General features: G+C 37.5%; 1 protein-coding gene across 1 annotated transcript; it reads right to left on the bottom strand.

Moving 5' to 3' along the window:
• Nucleotides 1-21,366: 21,366 nt before the first annotated feature.
• On the bottom strand, nt 21,367-23,049 carry LOC146921952 (uncharacterized). Its single transcript, XM_085711417.1, has 3 exons — nt 22,700-23,049; nt 22,299-22,545; nt 21,367-22,152 (listed from the first exon to the last, which is right to left on the bottom strand). The coding sequence occupies exons 1-3, from the start codon at nt 23,047-23,049 to the stop codon at nt 21,367-21,369; spliced, it is 1,383 nt and encodes a 460-aa protein (XP_085567543.1).
• Between the last annotated feature and the right edge of the window lie 658 nt (nt 23,050-23,707).

Below are 23,707 nucleotides of genomic sequence, written 5' to 3' on the forward strand. Positions count from 1 at the left end.
CAATGAGAAGTTGACTGAATTGGCTGTGCAGAGAGATAGAGTCATCAATAATATCTTTCGTCTTAACCCTCAACCTCTTAACATTCAACCCCTCAACATGATTGTACCAGAAAATGTTGAGTCAACCTCAGAGAAAGCCTCTGAGACAACTCCAGAAGTAGCTGCTTCTGATAAAGTTGTTTCAGAAGACCCCCCTCAACAAAAACCTTCACCAGAAAAAGCCTTTTCACCCCTACAACTTCTTCACCCCCAACTGTTCCTGAACCATCTGTTCCTGAACAAGTCACTCCTCAAAAGACCGTTCCTGAACATATTGTTCCTGAACAACCAGTTGCTAAACCCATTCCTGAACCTGAACCTGAAACTGCCGCTCCTGAACACATTGTTCCTGAGCTAACCTCTGCTTCCATAACTCCTTCACCAGTACAAGTTATCAAGATCACTCATCATACTGGTGTATGTGATATGGACACAGACTCTGAGGATGATCAAAATGATCATGCCTCTGATATGGTAGTTGACCCCACTCCTGACCAACCATCAACTAGCCAATCCTTAACCACAAATGACCAATCATCATCAAACCTACCCATTATACACTTAGCCCCTCCAAAACCCTCTAAACAACCTTCACCTCCCACCATTTACTTGGATTCTCAAGTACTAAAAGATGTGTGGGAAGATATTGCTTCTGAAGTTCTCAGACTGATAGCAGGAAGAAATGACTTGGGTCATCAAGTTAGCTATCAGAAGCAATGGAGAAGGATAAAAGAAAGGGTCGTCAACCTGATTTCAGCTTTGCATGATTCCTGCATTGAGGCTCAAGAGCAAGCCAAGCAGAAGCTGGAAGATTGGTTGAATGGAATAGAAGAGAATACTGGAGATGTTGAAGTTCTTGGTACTTGGGTGAAGAATCCACTCAGTATCAGAGGCAAAGAACCTGATGAATTCCTGCCTAAGGAGCTGCATCTGATTATTCCTTCTGAGATCCTGGAGAAGATTGATGCACCTAACCTGGCTCTAGCTCAGGAGAACAAGGTGCTCAAAGAAGAAAATGACAGGCTTGAAACAGAGCTACTAGAGCAGAAGCTGAAGATATCAAAATTGGAAGCTGATATGCAAGAAGCCAAGATCAGAGAAGACAACTACAGAAAAGATATGGACAAGAAGTATGCTGATGTTCAAGAGCTTCTGAAGAAGATTTTAGAGAAATAAGCCAAACCCATAGTTGCACACTTTTAGCTTATTTTTTTTGTCTCTTTAGGCTTTTAATATTCTTTGATCATCTCTGCTTCTGATTTAGTTCTTTTCACTTCTGATATTATAAGCTTCTGAATTCTTCTTGCTTCTGAAAATCTTTAACTGTTCATACCTTGTGTGTTATTATTTGCTTTGATAATAATGCTTGCTATGCTTGTTTATTTAATCTTTGAAGATGGTTAATATGCTTTAAAATTATTTGAATTATGCTCTGAACCTTTAATCGTATGTTTTTCTCATCTCTTCTTTTTGTTTATGTCTTTTTGCTAATGACAAAAGGGGGAGTATATGTGATAGTATTTAAAGGCTCTGAGCCCCATTAATAATATTTGAGAATTTTGAAAAAAATTTCTATCTTTTTGTTTTACCTTTAAAAGGGTGTATCGAAAAGGGTGAAGTATCAAATTTCAAATAAAGTTAATTGAACCATTCTTCTTATCTATAAGTCAATTCTTTCAAATTTTTAAGCTCCGATATTATTGTGCAAAAAATGAATTTAATTAACCTGGATAGAACTTAGGGGGAGCTTACAAACCTCACCTTAAAGACTATCAGACTCAGGGGGAGTTAGAGCTTACAAACCTCAGACTCTGAGCTTACAAACCTCAGAAACCCCAAAGTCAACTCGTTAATTAGATTAACAACAATTGACCAATTTTAAATACTATTGTTTGTCATCATCAAAAAGAGGGAGATTGTTGGAACAAAATGTGTTTAACAATGAACCTCAAAGAGTTTTGATGATAACAAGGTATTAAAAAATTGTAAATTGGACTAGCTAATATTTGTTTAAGTGTACATGACCATAGTTAAAGTTACATCATTAATTGGTTCTGAATGAGCAAATAAAGAGCAAATGGAAATGAAGCTTAGACGATTCTGAAGGCAATACGCTCCTGAAAAGTGGAAAGCGCTCCTGAAGTCAAGCTGCTCCTGAAGAGAGTAAAACGCGCTCCTGAAGAAATAGTGCTCCTGAAGACAAGAGGTCCAGAAGCCACATTATCAGAAGCTGCATCATCAGAAGCTGCAGAAGCTGCATCATCAGAAGCTGCCTCATCAGAAGTCATTTCACCAGAAGCTGAAGATCAACTGGATTTGCAGAAGATTCAAAGATTGAAGAATCTACATTGCAAAAGCTGTCTATTGGACTCGAAAACACAGCAGAAAATTAGTGGAACTTTGCAACGGTCATTTCAAAGGTGTTTGAAGTCATGTGCTTGCAATTTGGACGAAAGCGTTGACATTGTACTATTGTACGAACTGTACAACCACCTTCTCCACTACTCTGTTTTGTGTCCACGCTACAAGACAAGAAAACAGCTTCAGAATACGGCTTCGCCTGCATAGATGTTCCTTTGGATAAGGAACGGATTTCAAATTTGTTCTTCATAGGACAACAACCAAATCAGGCAAAATATCATTGGTGAAAGATCAAGCTTCAACAACGACTCTTTGGTGTGCTGGCAATTTCACAACGTCTCTTTCACACCTCTATATAAAGGAGTGAAGACTTAGAGTTTTGGCAATGCAAGAACGCTGAACGAAAGACTCACAACATTTTTACAAGTGCCAAACCTCTGCTGAAATTGTTCTGCATTCACTTAGAATTTCTGTGTCTCAAAGTCATATCTTAGAAATTCTTAAGTCCTTTGAGTCTGTATCTGATTTATATTGTGAGCACCTCTGATTGTATATCAAGTGTTCAACCTTAAACAATTTTCTGTGTAATTTTGTTTAGTTAGGAAGTCTCTTGCAGTTGTGCTTGAGCAGGAAGTCTCTTGATTGTGTTCTTGAGCAAAGGAAGTCTCTAGCTTGTGTGCTTGAGCAAAGGAAGTCTCTTGCTTGTGTGCTTGAGCAATTGTAATCAGATATTACTCTTAGTGAAATCTCCTTGGAAGTGCAAGGGGGACTGGACTACTTCCGGATTGTGGAAGGAACCAGTATAATTGCTTTGTGTCGTTCTTCTTCCCTCTCTCTGTTTTATTCCGCTGCATTTAGATTCTGACCATCACTTCAGAAGCTGTCTCAATTAGCTTCTGATCAGTGTGTTCAGTTTTTTTTTTGGAGAAACGAAGAATTTTTTCAAAACACAATTCAACCCCCCTTCTTGTGTTTTTCTCACCTTCACGGTTTACCGATGTAGTAATAAAAAGATATCGTTCCGACATGGTGTTATGAATCCAATTAACTTTTAACAATGATTAGATTGAAAGTTTAAAAGGTAGAAATTTGGTATTTTTGTTTAATTAAAAGAAAATAACAATAATAAAATAAAAGAGCCTTGAGATTATTGTTTCATCATAACAACAAACCCTTCACAAACAAACCCTTAAACTTATAACTTTACGTTAGTCCTAATTTCTAAAGACAAGTTTCTCTTTAGCGTATCAAAGCTTCTCTCGAAGTCAGTGAGTGTGTTCCTCCAACAACCACACCTATTCTCATGGGTGATTGCCTTTGGAATCCTTGAAGCTCAAAACTTTATATGTGTCAAGGTTTGCTAGACTATTCTCATGTTAATTCATGTTAAAACGGTGAATTTAGATTAGAAATTAGGGTTACATAGAATTAAGGTTTAAGGCTTGGTTTGATTCGGATTACGTCATTAGACTTATCCAACAATCCCAAGACAAAGAAGTCTACTCACTAACGTTCATTGTAGACATAGAGAAGAAGAAGAAGAAGAACATAAAATAAAATAACAATAAAGTAAATGTGAACTTTTATTCCAAGAACAAAAGATGAATGTTTGTAATGGGAAGCTACTCTATTTATAGTTTACATTCGACTTAAAATCTAAGCAACTACATGGGCTTTTTGGTAAAACTAAAGCAGAGTAGCTTAAGTCCTAAGCAAAAGCAGCAAAAGGGCTTTCTGTGAGGTGGCACGGCCGTGCCACATGTTGGCACGGGCCGTGCCAAGCTTCTGACTTGGGGGATTTATATTTTTGTTCCCGAATCTTCGTATTTTTGCTCCAAATCAGCTCCAGACTCCTTTCTTTTGCTGCAAGACTCAATCCATCCAATATTCATTCCTGAAATATAAATATATGCAATTGTAGTAAAAGAGTTCTAAAAAGGAAATAAACTTAAATAAAATAAACTCAAATATAATTAAAAAGGACTTAAATATTATATTAAAACTAACTAATTATTGACTCATCACTCATCATGTTTTTAAATTAGCTAAAGCACTTTATGGACTCAAACATGCTCCGAGAGCTTGGCATGAATGGTTGAGCACCTTTTTAATTAAAAATGGGTTTTCAAGAAGAAAAATTGACACTACACATTTTTGAAAATTAGACAAAGAAGATTTACTAATTGTTCAAGTATATGTTGATGATATTATATTTGGAGCTACTAAGGAAAAAATGTGTGAAGAATTATCAAATCTCATGCAAAGTGAATTTGAAATGAGCATGATGGGAGAACTCAAATTCTTTTTCGATTTGCAGATCAAGCAATATGAAGATGGCATCTTTATATGTCAAGAAAAATATATCAAAGATCTGTTAAAGAAATGCAAAATGAATGAAGCAAAAATGATGTCAACTCCAATGCATCCTTCATCAAGTCTAAACAAAGACAAAATAGGAGATCCTATATCAGAAAAGGAATATAAAGGAATAATTGGATCACTTCTATATTTAACAGCTAGTAGACCTGACATTATCTTTGCAGTAGGACTCTGTGCCAAATTCCAAACTGCTCATAAAGAATCTCATCTCACCGCAGTCAAAAGAATTTTCAGATACCTTGTTGGTACTACCGATATTGGTCTTTGGTACAAAAAGGATCACACTTTGACCTTTTAGCATATTGTGATGTTGACTATGCCAATGATAAAATTGAAAGAAAAAGTACCTCTGGAGCATGTCAACTTTTAGGATAAGCACTTGTCAGCTGGTCGTGCAGAAAACAAAATACAATTGCTCTATCAACAACAGAGGTTGAATATGTCTCAGCTGCAAGCTGTTGTTCTCAGGTACTATGGATAAGAAATCAACTTGAGGATTTCTCACTAAGGTACACAAATATTCAATTCTTTTGATAATACTAGTGCAATCAATTTGTCTAAAAATCCCATTCAACATTTACGATCAAAACACATTGAAATTAAGCATCATTTTTTAAGAGATCATGTAAATAAAAAGGATGTCGAGCTAACTTTCATTGACACTGAAAATCAGTTAGCAAATATTTTTATTAAACCAATGGTTGAAGACCGTTTTATTTTTATAAAAGAAAAATTGCACATCATTAAAAAATCAAATTACTTTATTTTATTGTTGTCCGAATTTTTTTTTTGTCATTATCTACCACATCCATGTCTTGTGGAAGCTATTTATTTTTATTCCTTTTATTTTTCGTTTGACTCTTGATTTTCTAAAAAAAAATATTCCTTCAAAATCTCATCATAATGAATTTCTCCTATTTATTTCATCTGATTTTTCTCCTCAAAAATTGTGTTTCTCTCTCTACATTCACTCCTCTCCTGCACGCGTGCATCATCATCACTTCTTTTATCCATTAGTTTCTCCAAGAAACCCTTGGTTAACCCAAGAAAATCATTGCTATCCTAAAAACTCAGCAGACTCTACTGAATTTTCTTCCCTTCCCAATGTCTTTTCTAATCACAAGTCTATTCCTTGCTCTCTCTCTTCACTTAAACTTTGCATCTTCTTCTCCTCACTTCTCTCTCACCCAGACATCTCCCTCGTCCTTCTTCCCTCTTTTCTCTTCCTTTATAAACCTTCATCCTCCATACTTCAAACTCATGTCTCAGAAATTGAAAAAATAAAAAATGGCAAGAACAAAAACAACACCGGCATGTTCTTATGATGATTCCACCTCATATCCAAAACCTAGGTCATACCCACCATCTCTATCCTCACCAAAAAAACTGATGTTTTGACACCCTCTCCTGTCAAATCATTAGAAGAACTTGAACCTTTTTCGCTCTCTTCATCGAAAATCATCACTACTTCCATGAAAAAGGTGAAAGGCAAGGAACTTCTGAAGTACTACATCCCACAGAGAAAGAAAAAGTCATCTCATGTTCCAATTTTTTCTCCTCTTCTAAACTCGACTTTCGTTGAGAGCTGGTCTTTTCGTCCTGTGGTTGTTGGCAAAGCTTTCGATTATAAGGGTTTGCTTTAAGGTGGTTTCGACATTGTTAAGTCTGTTGAAAACCAAGGCTGGAAAGATTTTCTCCAGATGAAAGAAGTTTACTTTCCTAAGCTGTTGCGCGATTCTACTTTAAGGCCAAAGGTTTTCCTGATAAAACTCTCATAGTCTCTAACATCAAAGGAGTTGAAATAAAAATCACTCCCGATGTGCTTGCTGACATTCTAAAGATTCCAAAGGATGGAATTCAACTATTTGGCTCTACTTGGTACACAAATCACATGCAAAGCCGATCTGATTCGTCGTTTGTTTGATGTTGGTGACGAACGCATCTTTGAAATACATGTCGCTTCAAAACTCAAGACTGAATTCAAGTTGCTCCATAGCCTCTGTCTTTTTAATCTTGTCCCACACACTGGCAGCAAGGATAAGGTCTTAGATAATGATCTCCTCATCATGCATTATCTCACTTGTCCTCCTTCTGCAGAAACTCGTCTCAATCTGGCTCACATCATCATCAACCACATGATCATTGCATCAAATTCCAGGTACAAGAACTTCATAGTTCCATACGACATGCTGCTCACAAAAGTGTTTGAACACTTTAAGGTTGATCTTTCTAATGAACATTGTGAATATCTGGTCAAAACTTTTGGTCTCAACAATGTGAAACACATGAAGATAAACAAAGTTTACATTGAATCTCCTGAGGTAGCTGCTGATGTTCCTGAACCCAAGAGGAAAAGGACTGAAGAAAATTTCACTGAAATGCTGCATGGGTTTAACGTGTGTCAAAATGTTCCAAAAAGTCCTCCGCCTGTCACTTGCACCTTTGACCTCAATCAATTTCTCAACTTTGACAATTTTTCCCTGATTTTTCGCTCACTCGCAATGCTGCAACTATCCTTGAAGGAATGTTCTCTCACAAGAATGACACCACTAAAGCTTCACCCATGCATTCCTAAAGCTCGCTTTTTAGCTCTAAGTTTCTCAACAACTTACTCAAAACACCTGCTCCAAGTTTTGCTTCTACGGCCCCAAAGGTTAACTTTGATACTTCTCTTCACTCTTTTAACTCCAACTTTGGCTCTTTTGAATCATTTACCTCTATTGGTGCGTCTCTCAAGCCTCCACTCACACAACCTTATTTTGCTGCTGAAAATTCTCATCCTGCTCCACCTACTGCTTCCGCAACAAAAGCCTCAAGTAACACTCAATCTGCTCCAACCCTTTCAATGCTCTTGGAAAATGTTCAAACCTTTCAGACGATGGTCTCATATCGGATATTTGATTATGCGAAGTTTCGCAAATGGATGGCTGAGGAGTACTGTCCAAAGACTCCTTACGGTCTTGTCCCTCCTCCTGTCTCCATTGCTGAAGATCTTCCCTCTATTCCAGACTTTCGAGCCCCTGCAGATCGTGTGTGGTCACGTTCATTGTTTAGGCCAACTCCTTCCTTTATGATAAAAAATTGCACTAGTTATACAGCTCTTAAGACTCAGAATTCAAAACAAACTCCAAAATATAATTCAAATTTTTGTCATCATCAAAAAGAGGGAGATTGTTGAGATAAATTCCAAAAATCCCTTTTAAATTGTTTTAATGATAACAAAACATTTTAATTACATTAAAGGAATTGTGAGATTAATTGTTATTTAACATGTGTTCTTGAGTGAATTTTAAAGATAGGTTACAATGCAAGAAAATGTTTTCAAGAACATTCTCAGAACAAAGCTCATCAGCACTCTCTTGGTATGCCATGCCAAAGTCAGCTCAAGCAAAGACAGATTAGAAGATCTTGGTATTTAAGAAGAATTTATGTGTCAAGGATCTTTGTGGAAATATGAAACAAAAGGATCAAGAGTTCTATTCTACAAATGGAACATATTTATTATGATATACCTTCAAAGGAATGAAAAGAAATAAATAAATATAGATCCTATGAAGAAACAATAAGGAACCCATGAGCATTAGATAACACATCAAGAATGAAGTACAAAAGCCAATGAGAAATGGACAACACATTAATCTAAAAGGAATAGATAAAATCCAATCACTTGTACTTGCTTCCTTTCCCTCCATGGCGTGAGTTTTCTACAGCTCACAACAAAGCAAGTTTGGCTGCCAACAAGCTAGCAAAATCTGCATGGAACGTGTGTTTATTACTACAACAAAGGACTCATTCCATCTATAAATACAAGGGCTTGCAAAGAGGAAAGAGATTGAGTCATTAAGCATATATCATCTTACTTGATTTTAAAAGCATCGAGAATACTTCAAAGGCTTTTTCAGTGTGTGCAATAGCAAAAATCCAGCAACAACTCTTTTTACTTAGTTCTTTTCAAAGGCAAAAGCATTGTAAATCAAAAGCAAAAAGATATTGAAAACAATAACTAAAAGTGTTTAGGGATTTTTGTTTATAAAAGCTAGTGAGTGAAACTAGTGTAAAGCCCAAGGGGTGAAAAGAAAGAAATTGTATAGATCAAGAAAGTGATCTAAGAAAAAGACATAGTTGAGATATAGTTAATACTCAACTACATATTGGAAAATCTCACAGTATTGTGGGGAGTGGACTAACCCACATTGGGGGAACCAAGATAATTTCTTGTGTGTGATTTTCTCTCTCTTTCTATCTCTTGTTTATTTTAAACAAATTCACACACTTCACAATATTATGGCTTTATTTACTAACGTACTAACCTAATCCAAGTATACACTTGAGAATTTTTATTTGGTAATTTTTATTAGATCACAATTCAAACCCCATTTCTTGTGATATTTATTTTACTTCAGATATACCTTTTCAACAATCTTCTTAGGTAGCAACCAACGTGATGAACACTATTTTGTGAAAATTGTTCATATTTGACTTTTAATCATGAATTGATAAACGTTGCTTGCTGAAAGATTAATTAAAGGCAAAGAAACACAAGAAAAAAACTGAAAATATTGTGAAAGAAATGATATGCAAAAGGAACATGAAAATTATGTAATTGGGATTAATTTTGACAATTGTTTGAGTTGAAAACGTGAATTTGGGCTTGAATTGGTGTTTAGGCTGATTTGTGGATTCAAACAAGAAATGGAATGGAGGGTTTAGGGACACCACACTTTCTAATCCTAGAAAATGATAAGTCTGTGAGGATGAAGATCACCACAAGAAAGGATTCTTGATATGATCAATACAAGGTCCAATCCAGAACCTAAAGAGTAATTACTCACTTTTTTAATCAAAATTCATCTGCTGTTTCATTCTTCATTTGCGCCATATATAGGCAGCAATGGACTTTTCTGATTACAAAACTTTAAGAGACCTAATTCAATCATAGTAATGGAATTTCGGCCCTTGAATGCTAGATGTTACAAAAACAAACCCTAATTACTCATAGTAATGGAAATTCGGCCATATGAATGCTAAGAGTTACAAAATGAAAACTCCATTGATGAGGAGCTTGATGAGGGCACCACAAATGCAAGAAGGAGGTTAGAATGCTGAAAATCCCTCCTTGATTGCCTCATTAAGAGCTCTTGGAATGCTGATTATTCTTTCCTTTTTCTTGTCTTGCGCCACTTTTCTCATCTTGATTGCACCATTGACTCATTTGTTTCCTCCTTTGCTTCAAAACCTTTATTTGCAATAATTAAACACACAACTTTACCCTTCCAAGCTTGGAAGCTTTAAGATGGCCTTAAAATTAGGGAAAACTTAACTAAGTGTCTTTGGGCCAAATAATGGACCCTTTCACTTTTTATTACAACATAACAAAATAACTAAATAAAATGGGCAGCAAGAGATGCGCCCCACCCCTCCTCCAATGGTTTGATGCACATGACCATTCTACCCTCCATGCTTCCTAGTGTAGGTTTGAACTCCAAGACTTTTGCCACCAATTGAGTTAGCGCCTCCTTAGCTTTCTTGTCCCTTGCCCTTGTCATTGGTCCTCCTAACCCTTGAATTGAAGCACTTGTGTCATGGACAATTATGCCCTCATCATCCCCTCCCTCTTGAAAGGAATTCGTCCACGAATTGAAATCACCATCACCTACATCAAAAGGAGCTAAGTCAGCAACATAAAAAGTAGCACTTATATCATACTCACCGGGTAACTCACGCTTGTAAGCATTGTCATTGATCCTTTCTAGCACTTGAAATGGTCCATCACCCCGTGGTTGAAGTTTTGACTTCCTTTGGTTAGGAAACCTTTCTTTCCTCATATGCACCCAAACCCAATCACCGGGTTCAAAAATCACCTTCTTCCTTCCTTTGTTTGCATGTTTACCATACCCTTCATTTTTCTTTTCAATTTGCAACTTCACTTGCTCATGCATTTTCTTCACAAACTCAGCTTTGTCTTTTCCATCTTTATGTTTCAAAAGAGAATTGTTAGGCATAGGTAACAAATCAAGTAGAGTTAGTGGGTTAAAACCATAAACAACTTCAAAAGGTGACATTTTGTAGTACTATGCACCACACGATTGTAAGCAAATTCCACATAGGGTAAACATTCTTCCCACACTCTCAAATTTCTTGTAAGAACACTTCTAAGAAGAGTAGAGAGAGTTCTATTTACTACCTCAGTTTGACCATCTGTTTGAGGGTGACAAGTTGTTGAGAAAAGTAACTTTGTTCCAATCTTACCCCACAAGGTCCTCCAAAAGTGACTTAAAATTTTTGTGTCACGATCTGAAACGATGCTTCTTGGAACTCCATGAATGCGCACTATCTCCTTGAAAAACAAATCAGCCACATGGCTTGCATCATCCACCTTTTTGCATGCAATGAAATGGGCCATCTTGGAAAACCTGTCAACAACAACAAAAATAGAATCTTTCCCATTCTTTGTTCTAGGTAAACCCAAAACAAAATCCATGGAAATGTCAACCCAAGGAAATTCAGGAGCTGGTAATGGTGTGTAAAGACCATGAAGCAAAACTTTTGATTTGGCCCTTTTACACACTATGCATCTTTCACACAACTTTTGGACATCAATTTTCACATGGGGCCAATAAAAATGTTCTTGCAGCAACTCTAAAGTTTCAACAACCCCAAAGTGCCCCATTAATCCCTCCTCATGCGCCTCTTTTAAGAGCAAAGTTCTTATGGAACATTTTGGCACACACAATCTTTTTTCTTTAAACAAATAACCATTGTGCCTAAAATATCCATTAATGGCAGCATGTTTACAAGCAAAAAACTTTGATAAAAAATCAAGATCACTCTCATATAAACTCTTAATATGCTCAAGTCCGAAAACTTTAGTTTCAAGAGTGGAGAGTAAGGCATACCTTCTTGAAAGTGCATCTGCAACCACATTAGCTTTACCTTTTTTGTGTTTAATCACATATGGAAATTGTTCAAGAAATTCAACCCATTTGGCATGTCTCTTGTTCAACTTACCTTGCCCTTTTAAATGTTTCAAAGATTCATGGTCACTATGAATGACAAATTCTTTGGGCAGTAGGTAATGTTGCCAAGTTTGCAATGCTCTAAACAAAAGATACAATTCCTTATCATACGTGGAGTAATTAAGGGAAGCACCCTTTAACTTCTCACTAAAATAAGCAATTGGATGTCCTTCTTGCATCAAAACAGCCCCAATTCCAACATTAGAAGCATCACATTCAATTTCAAAAGATTTGGAAAAATTCGGCAATGCTAAAATTGGTGCTTTGGTGAGTTTTTCTTTAAGTGCAGCAAAAGCTTGCTCTTGTTTCTCACCCCATTTAAAAACAACATTTTTCTTAACAATCTCATTAAGAGGTGCAACAATGGTGCTAAAATCTTTCACAAACCTCCTATAGAAACTTGCTAAACCATGGAAACTTCTTACCTCACTTACATTTTTGGGTGGTGGCCAATCCTTGATTGCTCTTACCTTCTCTTCATCCATGTGAATTCCCTTGGAGCTTACAACAAAACCTAAGAAAGTTACATGATCCGTGCAAAAGACACATCTTTCCAGATTTGCAAACAAATGTTCTTTCCTTAAAACTTCTAAAACAGCCCTTAAATGACCACAATGTCCCTCTAAATTTTTGCCATATATCAAGATATCATCAAAATACACAACAACAAATTTTCCCAAAAATTCCCTCAAAACATGGTTCATGAGTCTCATAAAAGTACTTGGTGCATTAGTTAAACCAAACGACATAACCATCCACTCATACAAACCATGTTTTGTTTTAAAAGCAGTTTTCCATTCATCCCCCTCCCTAATTCTTATTTGGTGATAGCCACTTTTCAAATCAATTTTAGAAAATAAACATGCACCAAACAATTCATCAAGTAAGTCATCTAACCTAGGAATTGGATGTCTATACTTAATGGTGATATTGTTAACAACCCTACAATCAGTGCACATTCTCCAACTACCATCTTTTTTTGGAACTAGAATAACAGGGACAGCACAAGGACTTAAACTTTCTCTTACCCATCCTTTACTTACCAATTCAGCAACTTGATTTTGAATTTCTTGAGTTTGTTGGGGATTGCTTCGGTAGGCTGGACGGTTTGGTAAAGATGCTCCTGGAATGAGGTCAATGTGATGTTCAATACCTCTTAAAGGTGGTAGCCCATTTGGTATCTCTTTAGGGAACAAAGCCTCAAACTCCTGCAAAAGAAATTCAACACAACTTGGAAATTTTTGAGTGATAGGAGTGTTAGTAAACAAAGCCACCTCTTTGCAAAATAGCAAATATAGGGGCTGTTTGGTAACAATGGCATTCTTTATTTCTTCTTTTTTTGCCATGAAACTTTCTTTCTTTTCTTTTTCTTTCTCTTTTCTTTCTTTTTCTTTTTCTTTTCTTTCTTTTTCTTGCGCATATTTTTCTTTCATTTTCTTTTGATCTTCTCTTACATCATTAGGACTCAATGGTGCAAGAGTAATTTTTTTACCAAAATGCAAAAAGGAATACTTATTACTTCGGCCATCATGTTGCGCTCCTCTATCAAATTGCCATGGTCTTCCTAACAACAAATGACAAGCCTCCGTTGGTACTACATCACACACAACAACATTTTCATACTTCCCAATTTTAAAACAAACCTCTACTTGTTTGTCAACAAGCATTTCTACACTTTCACTAAGCCATTGAAGTTTGTATGGCCTAGGGTGAGGTCTTGTTTCTAATTCTAATTTACCCACCATGTTTGCACTAGCAACATTAGTACAACTACCTCCATCAATAATTAGAAAACATACCTTTCCTTGCACTAAGCATCTTGTATGGAAAAGGTTTTCCCTCTGATTTGATTCTTCCTCCTTGGCTTGGTTTCCCAACATCCTCCTAATCATGAGAAATTCACCATTTTCACCATCCTCCTCTTCTTCTCCTCCATCATCATTCACGACACCCTCCTCCTCCTCAAGGTCATCATTTTCTTCAATTAACATAGTTCTCTTTGTTGGACATTGAGAGGCTATGTGTCCTTGACCTTGGCACTTGAAACACTTAACAATTTTGTTAGTAGAAACATTTTGGGATGAAGTAATGTTTTTACCTTTAGGATCACTCATGGCCTCCTTAGATGAAGAGATACCTTCCTTCTTTTGCTTGTCCTTCCAACTTGAAGAATTGAAAGAAGAAGTTGAGCTTCTTCTCAATTGACCCTTCCTTTTGAGTTGTTGTTCAACCTTGATGGCTTGATGGACTAATTCCTCCAAAGACATGTAATGATGCAGCTCCACAATGTCACTAATGTCACGATTAAGTCCATGAATGAACCTAGCCATGGTTGCTTCATGATCTTCCACCACATTGGCTCTAATCTTCGCCACCTCCATCTCCTCGGAATATTCTTCAACACTTTTAGAACCTTGAGTGAGTCTTTGTAATTTGTTGTGCAAATCCCTATGGTAATAGGATCGCACAAATCTCCTCCTCATGATTCTCTTCATCTCCTCCCAATGGGTGGTTCATTATACCTCACCTTCTCTTTGACCATTTGATCCCACCATATTAGAGCGTACTCCTTAAATTCAATGGCTGCCACCTGCACTTTTTCAACATCAGAATAATCATGACAATTAAAAATTTGTTCCATTTTGGTCTCCCACTCTAGATATGCCTCCGGATCATTCGCTCCCACAAAGGATGGAACTTTGATCTTAATACTCCTCAACCTATCCTCCCTTGGCTTCTCATCCCTCCTTCTAGGCCTACTTCCATCATCCTCCCTACCACTTCCATCATTAGTTAAACTAGCTTTTAAATCATCAATTTGTTCTTGAAATTGTTCAGCTTGCACCTGCAACATGGCTTGAAACCTTGCTGTGAGTGCATCTATTAGTAACTTATTTGGACCTTCCTCAGCCATGATTCCCTAAAACTAATCCTCACAAGTGTTTACACTCACTCAAATTGGTTTTTTTTTAATCACTCTTGCCTTTTTCCACTCAATTGCTCTTTTGAGTTCTTTAGAGAAACCAAGTAAATCAAGGTAAGAAAACTTTCAAAATGGTGAAAATCAAAACACAAACTTAACACAATTCAAGGAATGAAAAAAAAATAAAGGTTTGGAAATGATGTGAACAAGGAAACTAATTCAAATTCTGAAATGACAAGATAAATGGAAAACAAGGAAAGTGTGGCAATTAAAACACTAAAACGAAATTGATGAACACAAGCAACAATTCTGATTTTTTTTTTAATATATATATATTTTTTCGATTTTTTTTTTGTAAGATGAAAATCAGAATGATGAACAAGAAGAATTTGATACCTTTGAACTTTTGGCCCTTTTAAAAGGAACCTTGCTCTGATTACCACTTGATGAACACTATTTTGTGAAAATTGTTCATATTTGACTTTTAATCATGAATTGATAAACATTGCTTGCTGAAAGATTAATTAAAGGCAAAGAAACACAAGAAATAGACTGAAAATATTGTGAAAGAAATGATATGCAAAAGGAACACGAAAATTATGTAATTGGGATTAATTTTGACAATTGTTTGAGTTGAAAACGTGAATTTGGGCTTGAATTGGTGTTTAGGCTGATTTGTGGATTCAAACAAGAAATGGAATGGAGGGTTTAGGGACGCCACACTTTCTAATCCTAGAAAATGATAAGTCTGTGAGGATGAAGATCACCAAAAGAAAGGATTCTTGATATGATCAATACAAGGGACCTAATTCAATCATAGTAATGGAATTTCGGCCCTTGAATGCTAGATGTGACAAAAACTAACCCTAATTACTCATAGTAATGGAAATTCGGCCAAATGAATGCTAAGAGTTACAAAATGAAAACTCCATTGATGAGGAGCTTGATGAGGGCGCCACAAATGCAAGAAGGAGGTTAGAATGCTGAAAATCCTTCCTTGATTGCCTCATTAAGAGCTCTTTGAATGCTTATTATTCTTTCCTTTTTCTTGTCTTGCGCCACTTTTCTCATCTTGATTGCACCATTGACTCATTTGTTTCCTTCTTGCTTCAAAACCTTTATTTGCAATAATTAAACACACAACTTTACCATTCCAAGCTTGGAAGCTTTAAGATGGCCTTAAAATTAGGGAAAACTTAACTAAGTGTCTTTGGGCCAAATAATGGACCCTTTCACTTTTTATTACAACATAACAAAATAACTAAATAAAATGGGCAGCAAGAGATGCGCCCCACCCCTCCTCCAATGGTTTGATGCACATGACCATTCTACCCTCCATGCTTCCTAGTGTAGGTTTGAACTCCAAGACTTTTGCCACCAATTGAGTTAGCGCCTCCTTAGCTTTCTTGGCCCTTGCCCTTGTCATTGGTCCTCCTAACCCTTGAATTGAAGCACTTGTGTCATGGACAATTATGCCCTCATCACAACGACAATTTGTAATGTCATGACAAATAATTCGACAATGAGAGCAAAAGTTTGGGATCCATTCGTAAACCACTTTTAATATGAAAGTGAACCTGTCTCTTTCAACCATTATTCCATTAAATATACGGCGAGTAAAATCAACATCAACCAAAATTCGGGCCATAATGATTGAATACTCAATTTTGCGTGGCAGTATCTGATCTGTCCTGTGAGGATGGATGATAGGCAATAGTGGTGGAATGTGCTCCGGTAAGGTGGCGTTGAGTCTTTGCGGTGGGACAAAAGGTGTCTGCAGGCACGTTAGCACTCCAACGCTCAAGTCAGTAATGAAACTGAGAAAGAGTGTGTAGAAAGTGTTTTGAAAAGTGAATCATACTTTGAGGTTGAAGCGAAGTCAGCCGTATATAGGCGCGCATGAGGCGTTGAGCCTTCAGGCGTTGAGCCTTAAGGCGGTGTGTGTATAGTCCACGTGTTGATATGGGATTGGTCTTCTGACCGGTCCAGAAGAATCTATAGTTAAAGTTGTACCTATTGCACTAGTAATTTCCAAAAGAGTACGATCATGTCAATACTCTTGAGGTAGCTCCATTAGTCTAATCCAAACTATGCATATGTTTGTCGTTGAGAATGCGAGTTTAAATTTTTTATTAAAAAAATGAGTTAAATCCAATTAAATTAGAAACAATCCACAGAATAAACAATATTAGATACTATGAAAAACCTTATTTTGACCTTATATAAATATATTTTTATAAGGAAAATGTTAACAAATCCTCATGAAGCACTTATGTAGTTTCTTAAGATAAAAATATCTTAGGACGTATGTAGTTAAACTATTAAAATGTAAAAAATATTATTTTCAATGCAAATTTCATTATTTTTGGAAGAAAAGTTTTACTTTTTTTATTTCATTAATTAATGTTTGAGGGTATTAGTTAGTGTCACCTATATTGTAATAATACAAAATAAATGCTAAGGAATGTCTTTGTGACACTTTTTACGAACCAAAAATAATTTTTTATGAAAGTTTATTTATTCAACGTATTATAAATTATAAGATTTAATTTTCTTAAAGAATATTTTCTTAATATAGAATGTTTAATGAGTACGCCAGAGATATTCGTTAGCCAGACTCATAATAAAATTGACATTAGAAAAATCCAATTAAATTAGATACAATCCACAACAATATCAACAACATTAGATACTATGAAAAACCCTATTTTGATCTTATATAAATCAATTTTTATATAATAAGAAAAATATTAACAAATGCTCATAAAGCACTAATTAAAAAAAATATGATAAAAATATCGTAGGACTTATGTAGTTAAACTATTAAAAATGTAACAAATATTATTTTCAATGCAAATTTTTTTTTTTGAACAAGCAAAAATGGAATTATATTAACACTGCAATAGTAATCCCCCCAGCACAAGGTGTGCCAGAAAAACCACTCGAAAAGAAGCAGTTCACAAAACCATACAAAGAGGATCTATCCAATGCCTAAACACGACAAAGGACTAGACCACCACATGTGTTCACCAAAAACAAACATAGCCTTATTAGCTTTCAGCCACCACAAAGAATGGTATTTTACTTTGTCTAATAGCTTATCTAGAGAGCATTCTTTCTGTCTAAAAAATCTAGCATTTCTTCCATTCCAAATCACCCAGACTGTGAGAAGCCAAATAAGCTGCATAAAAGATCTTCGGGATTTCAAAACACCTGTATAATTAGTAAACTGCATAAAGTGATCAGCAATATCATCATGGTCAACACCATCAAAACCAATCCAGGACCGTACTAAAGGCCACAACGACCCAAAGCACGGACATAACAAGAACAAGTGATGAGCATCCTCCACTTGGCCACATCCTGAAACACACTGACACGCCTCAGTATCAATAACACCACACAACGCCAGATTTGTTTTGGTAGGCAAGCGGTCACGAATCAGTCTCCACGCAAAAATTGACACCTTTAGGGGAACCTGTTTATGCCAAATTAAATCGTTGTTCCGCAAAACCTGAGTATTCTCCTGAGTTGTGAGCATATCATACACCCCACGAACAGAATAGCCTCCGGAAGGGTCCAACAACCACTGCCAAACATCATAAGAAAGAGGTTGCAAGGAAACATCAGATAATAATAACCTACACTCTGTTAAAAGATCCTCCTCCCACACCCACAACCTCCTACGCCACTGCCAACCACCTCCCCCTTTCCCCAACCAAGTGAGAACATGTCTTTAACCGTTATTGATTTATTCAAAGCTAAATCAAATAACCTGCTAAAGCGCTCCCTCAAAGCAACATCACCACACCACCGATCATGCCAAAAAAGAGTGGCTTCCCCATCACCCACACGCCGCACCACACTATCCCAAAACCAACCACTATCACCGCCCCCTATCCCATCCTCCTCACCATATCTCGCCACCAACACACGGTACCACAACCCATCTCTATCCACTAACATCCTCCAGCACCACTTACCTAGCAATGCCTCATTAATCTCCTTCAACTGTCTAACACCCAAACCTCCATACTCCTTTCGTAAACACACAGACCTCCATCCTACCCAAGAAATTTTCCTAAGATCCTCACCCCCCCCCCCCCCCCAAAAAAAATTTAATCAAAAGAGATTCAATAGAAGAGATTATACCTGATGGAGCCTTGAAGAAGGAAAGAGCATAGACAGGCAGAGCGGTTAAGACAGACTTTAGAAGAATCAAACGGCCACCGAAGGAGAGAAACCGGCTTTGCCAACCAGACAGTCTAGACTTTATACGGTTAACCACAGGTTCCCAAAAAGACAACCTCCGCGGATTTCCACCAATAGGCAACCCCAAATAAACAAAAGGAATACTTCCCATTTTACAATGCAAAATTGTCGCGGCCTCATTCAACCAGGATGCAGCAATGTTTACCCCAACCAAACTACTTTTGTGAAAATTAACTTTTAAGCCAAACACCTCCTCAAAAAGAACTAACACCGCCCTCAATGCACAACATTAGCCTAACTCTTTTCACCTAAAAGCAGAGTGTCATCAGCAAACTGCAGATGGGATAGAATCATCGAATCACCCCCACCAACTTTGTACCCTCGAAACAATTCTGCGTCAACCATAGCCTTCATCATAATATTAAGCCCCTCAGCTGCCAATAAGAACAAAAAAGGTGAAAGGGGGTCGCCTTGTCTTAAACCCCGATGAAGAACGAATTCATCGGTAGGGCTACCATTAACAAGAACAGAAGCAGTAGCCGTGGTAACACATTCCTTGATCCATTTCCACCATAAATTAGGAAAACACATTTTTCCCATCACCGAGTCAAGATACTCTAAATCCACTGAATCGTAGGCCTTTTCAAAATCAACTTTAAACATTATCAATTCTTTCTTGGATTTATGAGCCTCATCAACCACCTCATTTGCAATCAAAATTCCATCAAGGATTTGTCTATTTTGAACAAAAGCAGACTGGGTTTCTGAAATAACACTCCCAATCACCTGTCTCAATCTATTTGCCAACAGTTTCGCCAATATTTTATACAAACTTCCAACCAAAGAAATAGGGCGAAAATCATTTAGAGATTGCGAATTGTCTACTTTAGGAATAAGAGCAATAAAAGTAGTGTTTATACCTTTAGTCAACTTCCCATTCCGGTGAAATTTAGATACAAACCGCATAATGTCCTCTTTCAGGTCCAGCCAAAAATCCTTAATGAAACCAAAATTGATACCATCAGGGCCCGGGCTCTTGAAACTATCACAATCCCAAATAGCCGCCTTAACCTCTTCTACCGAAAAGGGCTTAATAAGGCCGCCCCTTCAGCAAAAGACAAAGTCTGAAATCGCATACCATCCATAGTAGGCCGCACCATCTGAATTGCTTGAAAAAGAGTAGAAAAATGAGAAAACACAGCCTGACGGACAGGTAGCACACCCTCCACCATCACCCCATTTACCATAATCGGACCCAAAGAGTTCCTACGTCTTCGGCTAGACAAAATTGAATGGAAAAACTTTGAATTTGCATCTCCCTCTCGAAGCCAAGATAGCCTCGATTGCTGCCAACAAATACTGGTATTAAGTCTGGATAAAGAATGAATATTCAAAGAAATATCATGCAACTCCAACATATCCTCATCAGTGAGCGTTTCATCTTCACCCTTACTATCAATAGCGCCCTGCCTCTCCTTAAGAGCGGTGATTTTTGCTGACAAATTACGAGTATGAGAAGCATGCCACTCCTTTAAAGCCATCTTTATAAGCTTAAATTTTTCCTTCAACACATAGCCACCCCAACCTGATATCTGAAAAGACTTCCACTTATCACTAACAAAAAGCTTATACCCCAGTGTGTCTTGCCAACACTTCAATAAACGAGTTGGCCTCAGACCCCAATTTTCCTCATCAATAGACATCAACAACGGACAATGATCTGACAAACCACGCAAAAGAGCAACTTGAATACAGTTAGGCCACTCTAGACACCATTCCTCTGAAAGAAGAAAACGATCCAACCTGCTCATCGACTTCCCATCACCCTTAAACCAAGTATATTTTCGGCCATGCAAAGGTAGATCAACTAACAAATTATCGTCTATCAAACCATTGAAAGAGATAGAGTCTACCTCAGACACATTAATTCTAACAGATCGTCGCTTTTCACCATTCCGAACCGCATTGAAATCCCCACAGATACACACCTTTTTATCAACCAACTGAGCCAAACGATTAGATAAACAATCCCACAAAGCTTGCTTGGCCACCGTATCACACGGCGCATACACATTAAAAAGATAAAACTCTTCATTAGACTTAACAAAATTGCTATGAATCAACAGATAATTATTACCGCCAGCAGAATCCCAAACCTCAACCTCATTGTTATCCCACATAGTTAACAGCCCTCCAGAAGCCCCCATCGACAGATAAAAAGAAAAAGAGTGAGAAGAAGCTCCCCACAAGGAAGCACAAATAAAATCATCACAAACTTGTAGTTTAGTTTCCTGAATGCACACAATAGATGGCACCTTCTCCCCCACCAACACTTTAACCTCCCTTCTCTTCTCTATACCACCCAAACCCCTAACATTCCAAGATAAAATCTTCATAATTAACACCCTCACCACCCTCACCCCACCATCCGCACACCTAAACTCCCTCCTTTGGCCTCTGTTCACTCACCTCCCCTTTATGAATTTTCAACTTTCTCTTATCCTTCCCCATCCTCGACAAAACACTAAACCTGTTGTGACTATCCCATTTAAAGTTAACACCAATCGCCTTCCCCAACCCCCTAACATCCTCCACCTCCACCTCCTCATTACCACGTAACACCACCCAATTTTTCCAATCATTATTCACTGAAGATGCTGAAGATGTCCCTTCGGAAATACTTTTAGAAATAACCTCAACTGATCTAGTCACCCCTTCCTTAACGTTGCGTTTACGAACCCGCCTCTTCAAGACATGAAGCACTGTTGCACAGTCATTGGTGGACAGCCTCGCCACCTTTTTTAAAGAATGGACATTGTGACGAAGCAATCCCCCCACCTTCGTACGACGAGACATTGTGTCGGCATCCCGTAATTTACCATTTTTATTCTTTTGACTCACAGATACATGCTTACCGTTCTTTCTAGATGAAGATACAATTCCTGCGGTGCTATGAATTTGATCTCTTAACCACTCCATACTCCATGGCCCTGACACTGACGACCTCCCTGCCCTAGGCGGACAAGAACCCGTACGCTTTCTCCTTTGAACCACCAATTTTGAAACATCACAATTAGAGTGCGCCTTCAATTGAATAGACATTCCATCCACGTCACCTTGAATAGGATCGGTAGGTGATTCACATCTCGAACTAACATCTGCCCTATGATCACCATTGTCGCCACTCTCCACCATTGGGCCCATACTCGGCATAGTTGCGGCCTTTTGCAAGACCAAAGGAGAAACTGAAACATTATCCTCATTAATCTTTGAACTAACCGGAATGATTTGTTCTAAGTCTTCTTTCAACTCTGTTGCTTCAATATCATCAACAATTTCCCAACTAGAATGTCGACATTGTTACTGACCTCCTGATCAACATGGATATCTTCGTTTACAGGCGTCTCAATATTACAATCATTATCATCATCAAAAATACAAGCATCTTCGCCGATACTAAAGCCCCATTCCTCAACAATTTTGACCTCCACCATAATGCCATCAATTAGTAACTTGTCAACCAAAGAAATAATTTCCAAAGATGTCGTTGATACTAGCACCCGAGCAAAATCAAACCGCTCCTTCTCTAAAGAACAGCTATCAGTCCGCAAGTATCTCCCACAATCCAAAACACACAACTTAAAAAAAGATTCATTCCAAGCATGAAGTGGAATTCCATACAATCTCAACCAAGCACCTCTTTGAAATGGTACCGCAATCTTGTCCCATTTTTTAACATTAGCCAGAATAAGATTAAAAAAAATCAGACGCTTCCTCAATAGTTTTCAACACGTCCACACCAGATAAACTCCGAATAAATATTCTATCAGCACCCATGGGAATAATATCTAAGTCTGTGAATCCCGCATCTACTATTCTATTCTGAACCAATGTAATCGCCTCCACATTAAGCACGGAGGCAACCACACCATTGTATGCCCATTTCAAATCCTCTTCATGAGATCGATACATCCAAACCAGTTTCTTAACAGGTTGATTGCCATGATTCTTTCCCACTTCATTCCCCTCAATGTCCACCTCTTTAACCTTCTTCTTAACCACATTCTCCACCTCTCTCTTCTTGACACCCTTTCCCTTACCACCCTTCACCGTGACCATCAAATCCAACCTGCACATCCACGCCACCCTTACGACCTCCCTCAGCCTCCACCTTCCCGTCACCTGCACCATGCACCCCTTGCCTCACGCTTTTTTCTCCCTCACCGACTCCCTTCCCCTTCACGCTACCTCCCTCACCCTTTGTCACAGAGTTTCGGTCACCCTTGGCATCCTCTTCACCACTGATAGACGTTTGGCAAGTGCACCAATAACTATCGAAGTAGTAAAAATATCGTTCCCACGAGGACTGTTTTTAACTTCAATTATTCAATTTCGTTATAAAAGTAGGATGTATAAAAGTTTATTTTGTTTTGCCACTAGGCAGTAGATTTGGTTTGATTTTAAAAAATCAAATAAAAAAGTAAAGATTTGATTAAGAAAATAGGAGAGAGATGAGATCAGGTCTTCGGATCCTCTATGTTTCCCCTAATTGGTTACTGCACCTATTATTACTAATGATTCTCTAGTTTCACGATAGTTAACAAATTAGCCCTAATCAATCCCTTGAGTTAGGACCCTCTTTTTAAACTACAGCCCCTAATTCCTTAGGTGGTCTAATAATCATCAAAGGTTTAAGCACGTTAACCTAATATCACTAACAAACGATTATCCATTCCTAGACTAACCATGTTTATTAGAACAATTCAATTTAGGTCTA

Source organism: Medicago sativa, chromosome 5 (genome assembly GCF_051527215.1).
Source record: "Medicago sativa cultivar Bolivia chromosome 5, Bolivia_mono, whole genome shotgun sequence".
NCBI classification, from domain to species: Eukaryota; Viridiplantae; Streptophyta; class Magnoliopsida; order Fabales; family Fabaceae; genus Medicago; species Medicago sativa.

Excerpts from the sequence above, each read along its gene's own strand:
- LOC146921952 (XM_085711417.1), bottom strand. The coding sequence starts at position 23,049 with ATGGTCACGGTGAAGGGTGGTAAGGGAAAGGGTGTCAAGAAGAGAGAG. Across the intron at positions 22,546-22,699 it reads TTGAAAACTATTGAGGAAGC|ATACTTGCGGACTGATAGCT; the intron begins GTCTGATTTTTT and ends GGATTGTGGGAG. Across the intron at positions 22,153-22,298 it reads ATATCCATGTTGATCAGGAG|GCCGCAACTATGCCGAGTAT; the intron begins GTCAGTAACAAT and ends GTCTTGCAAAAG.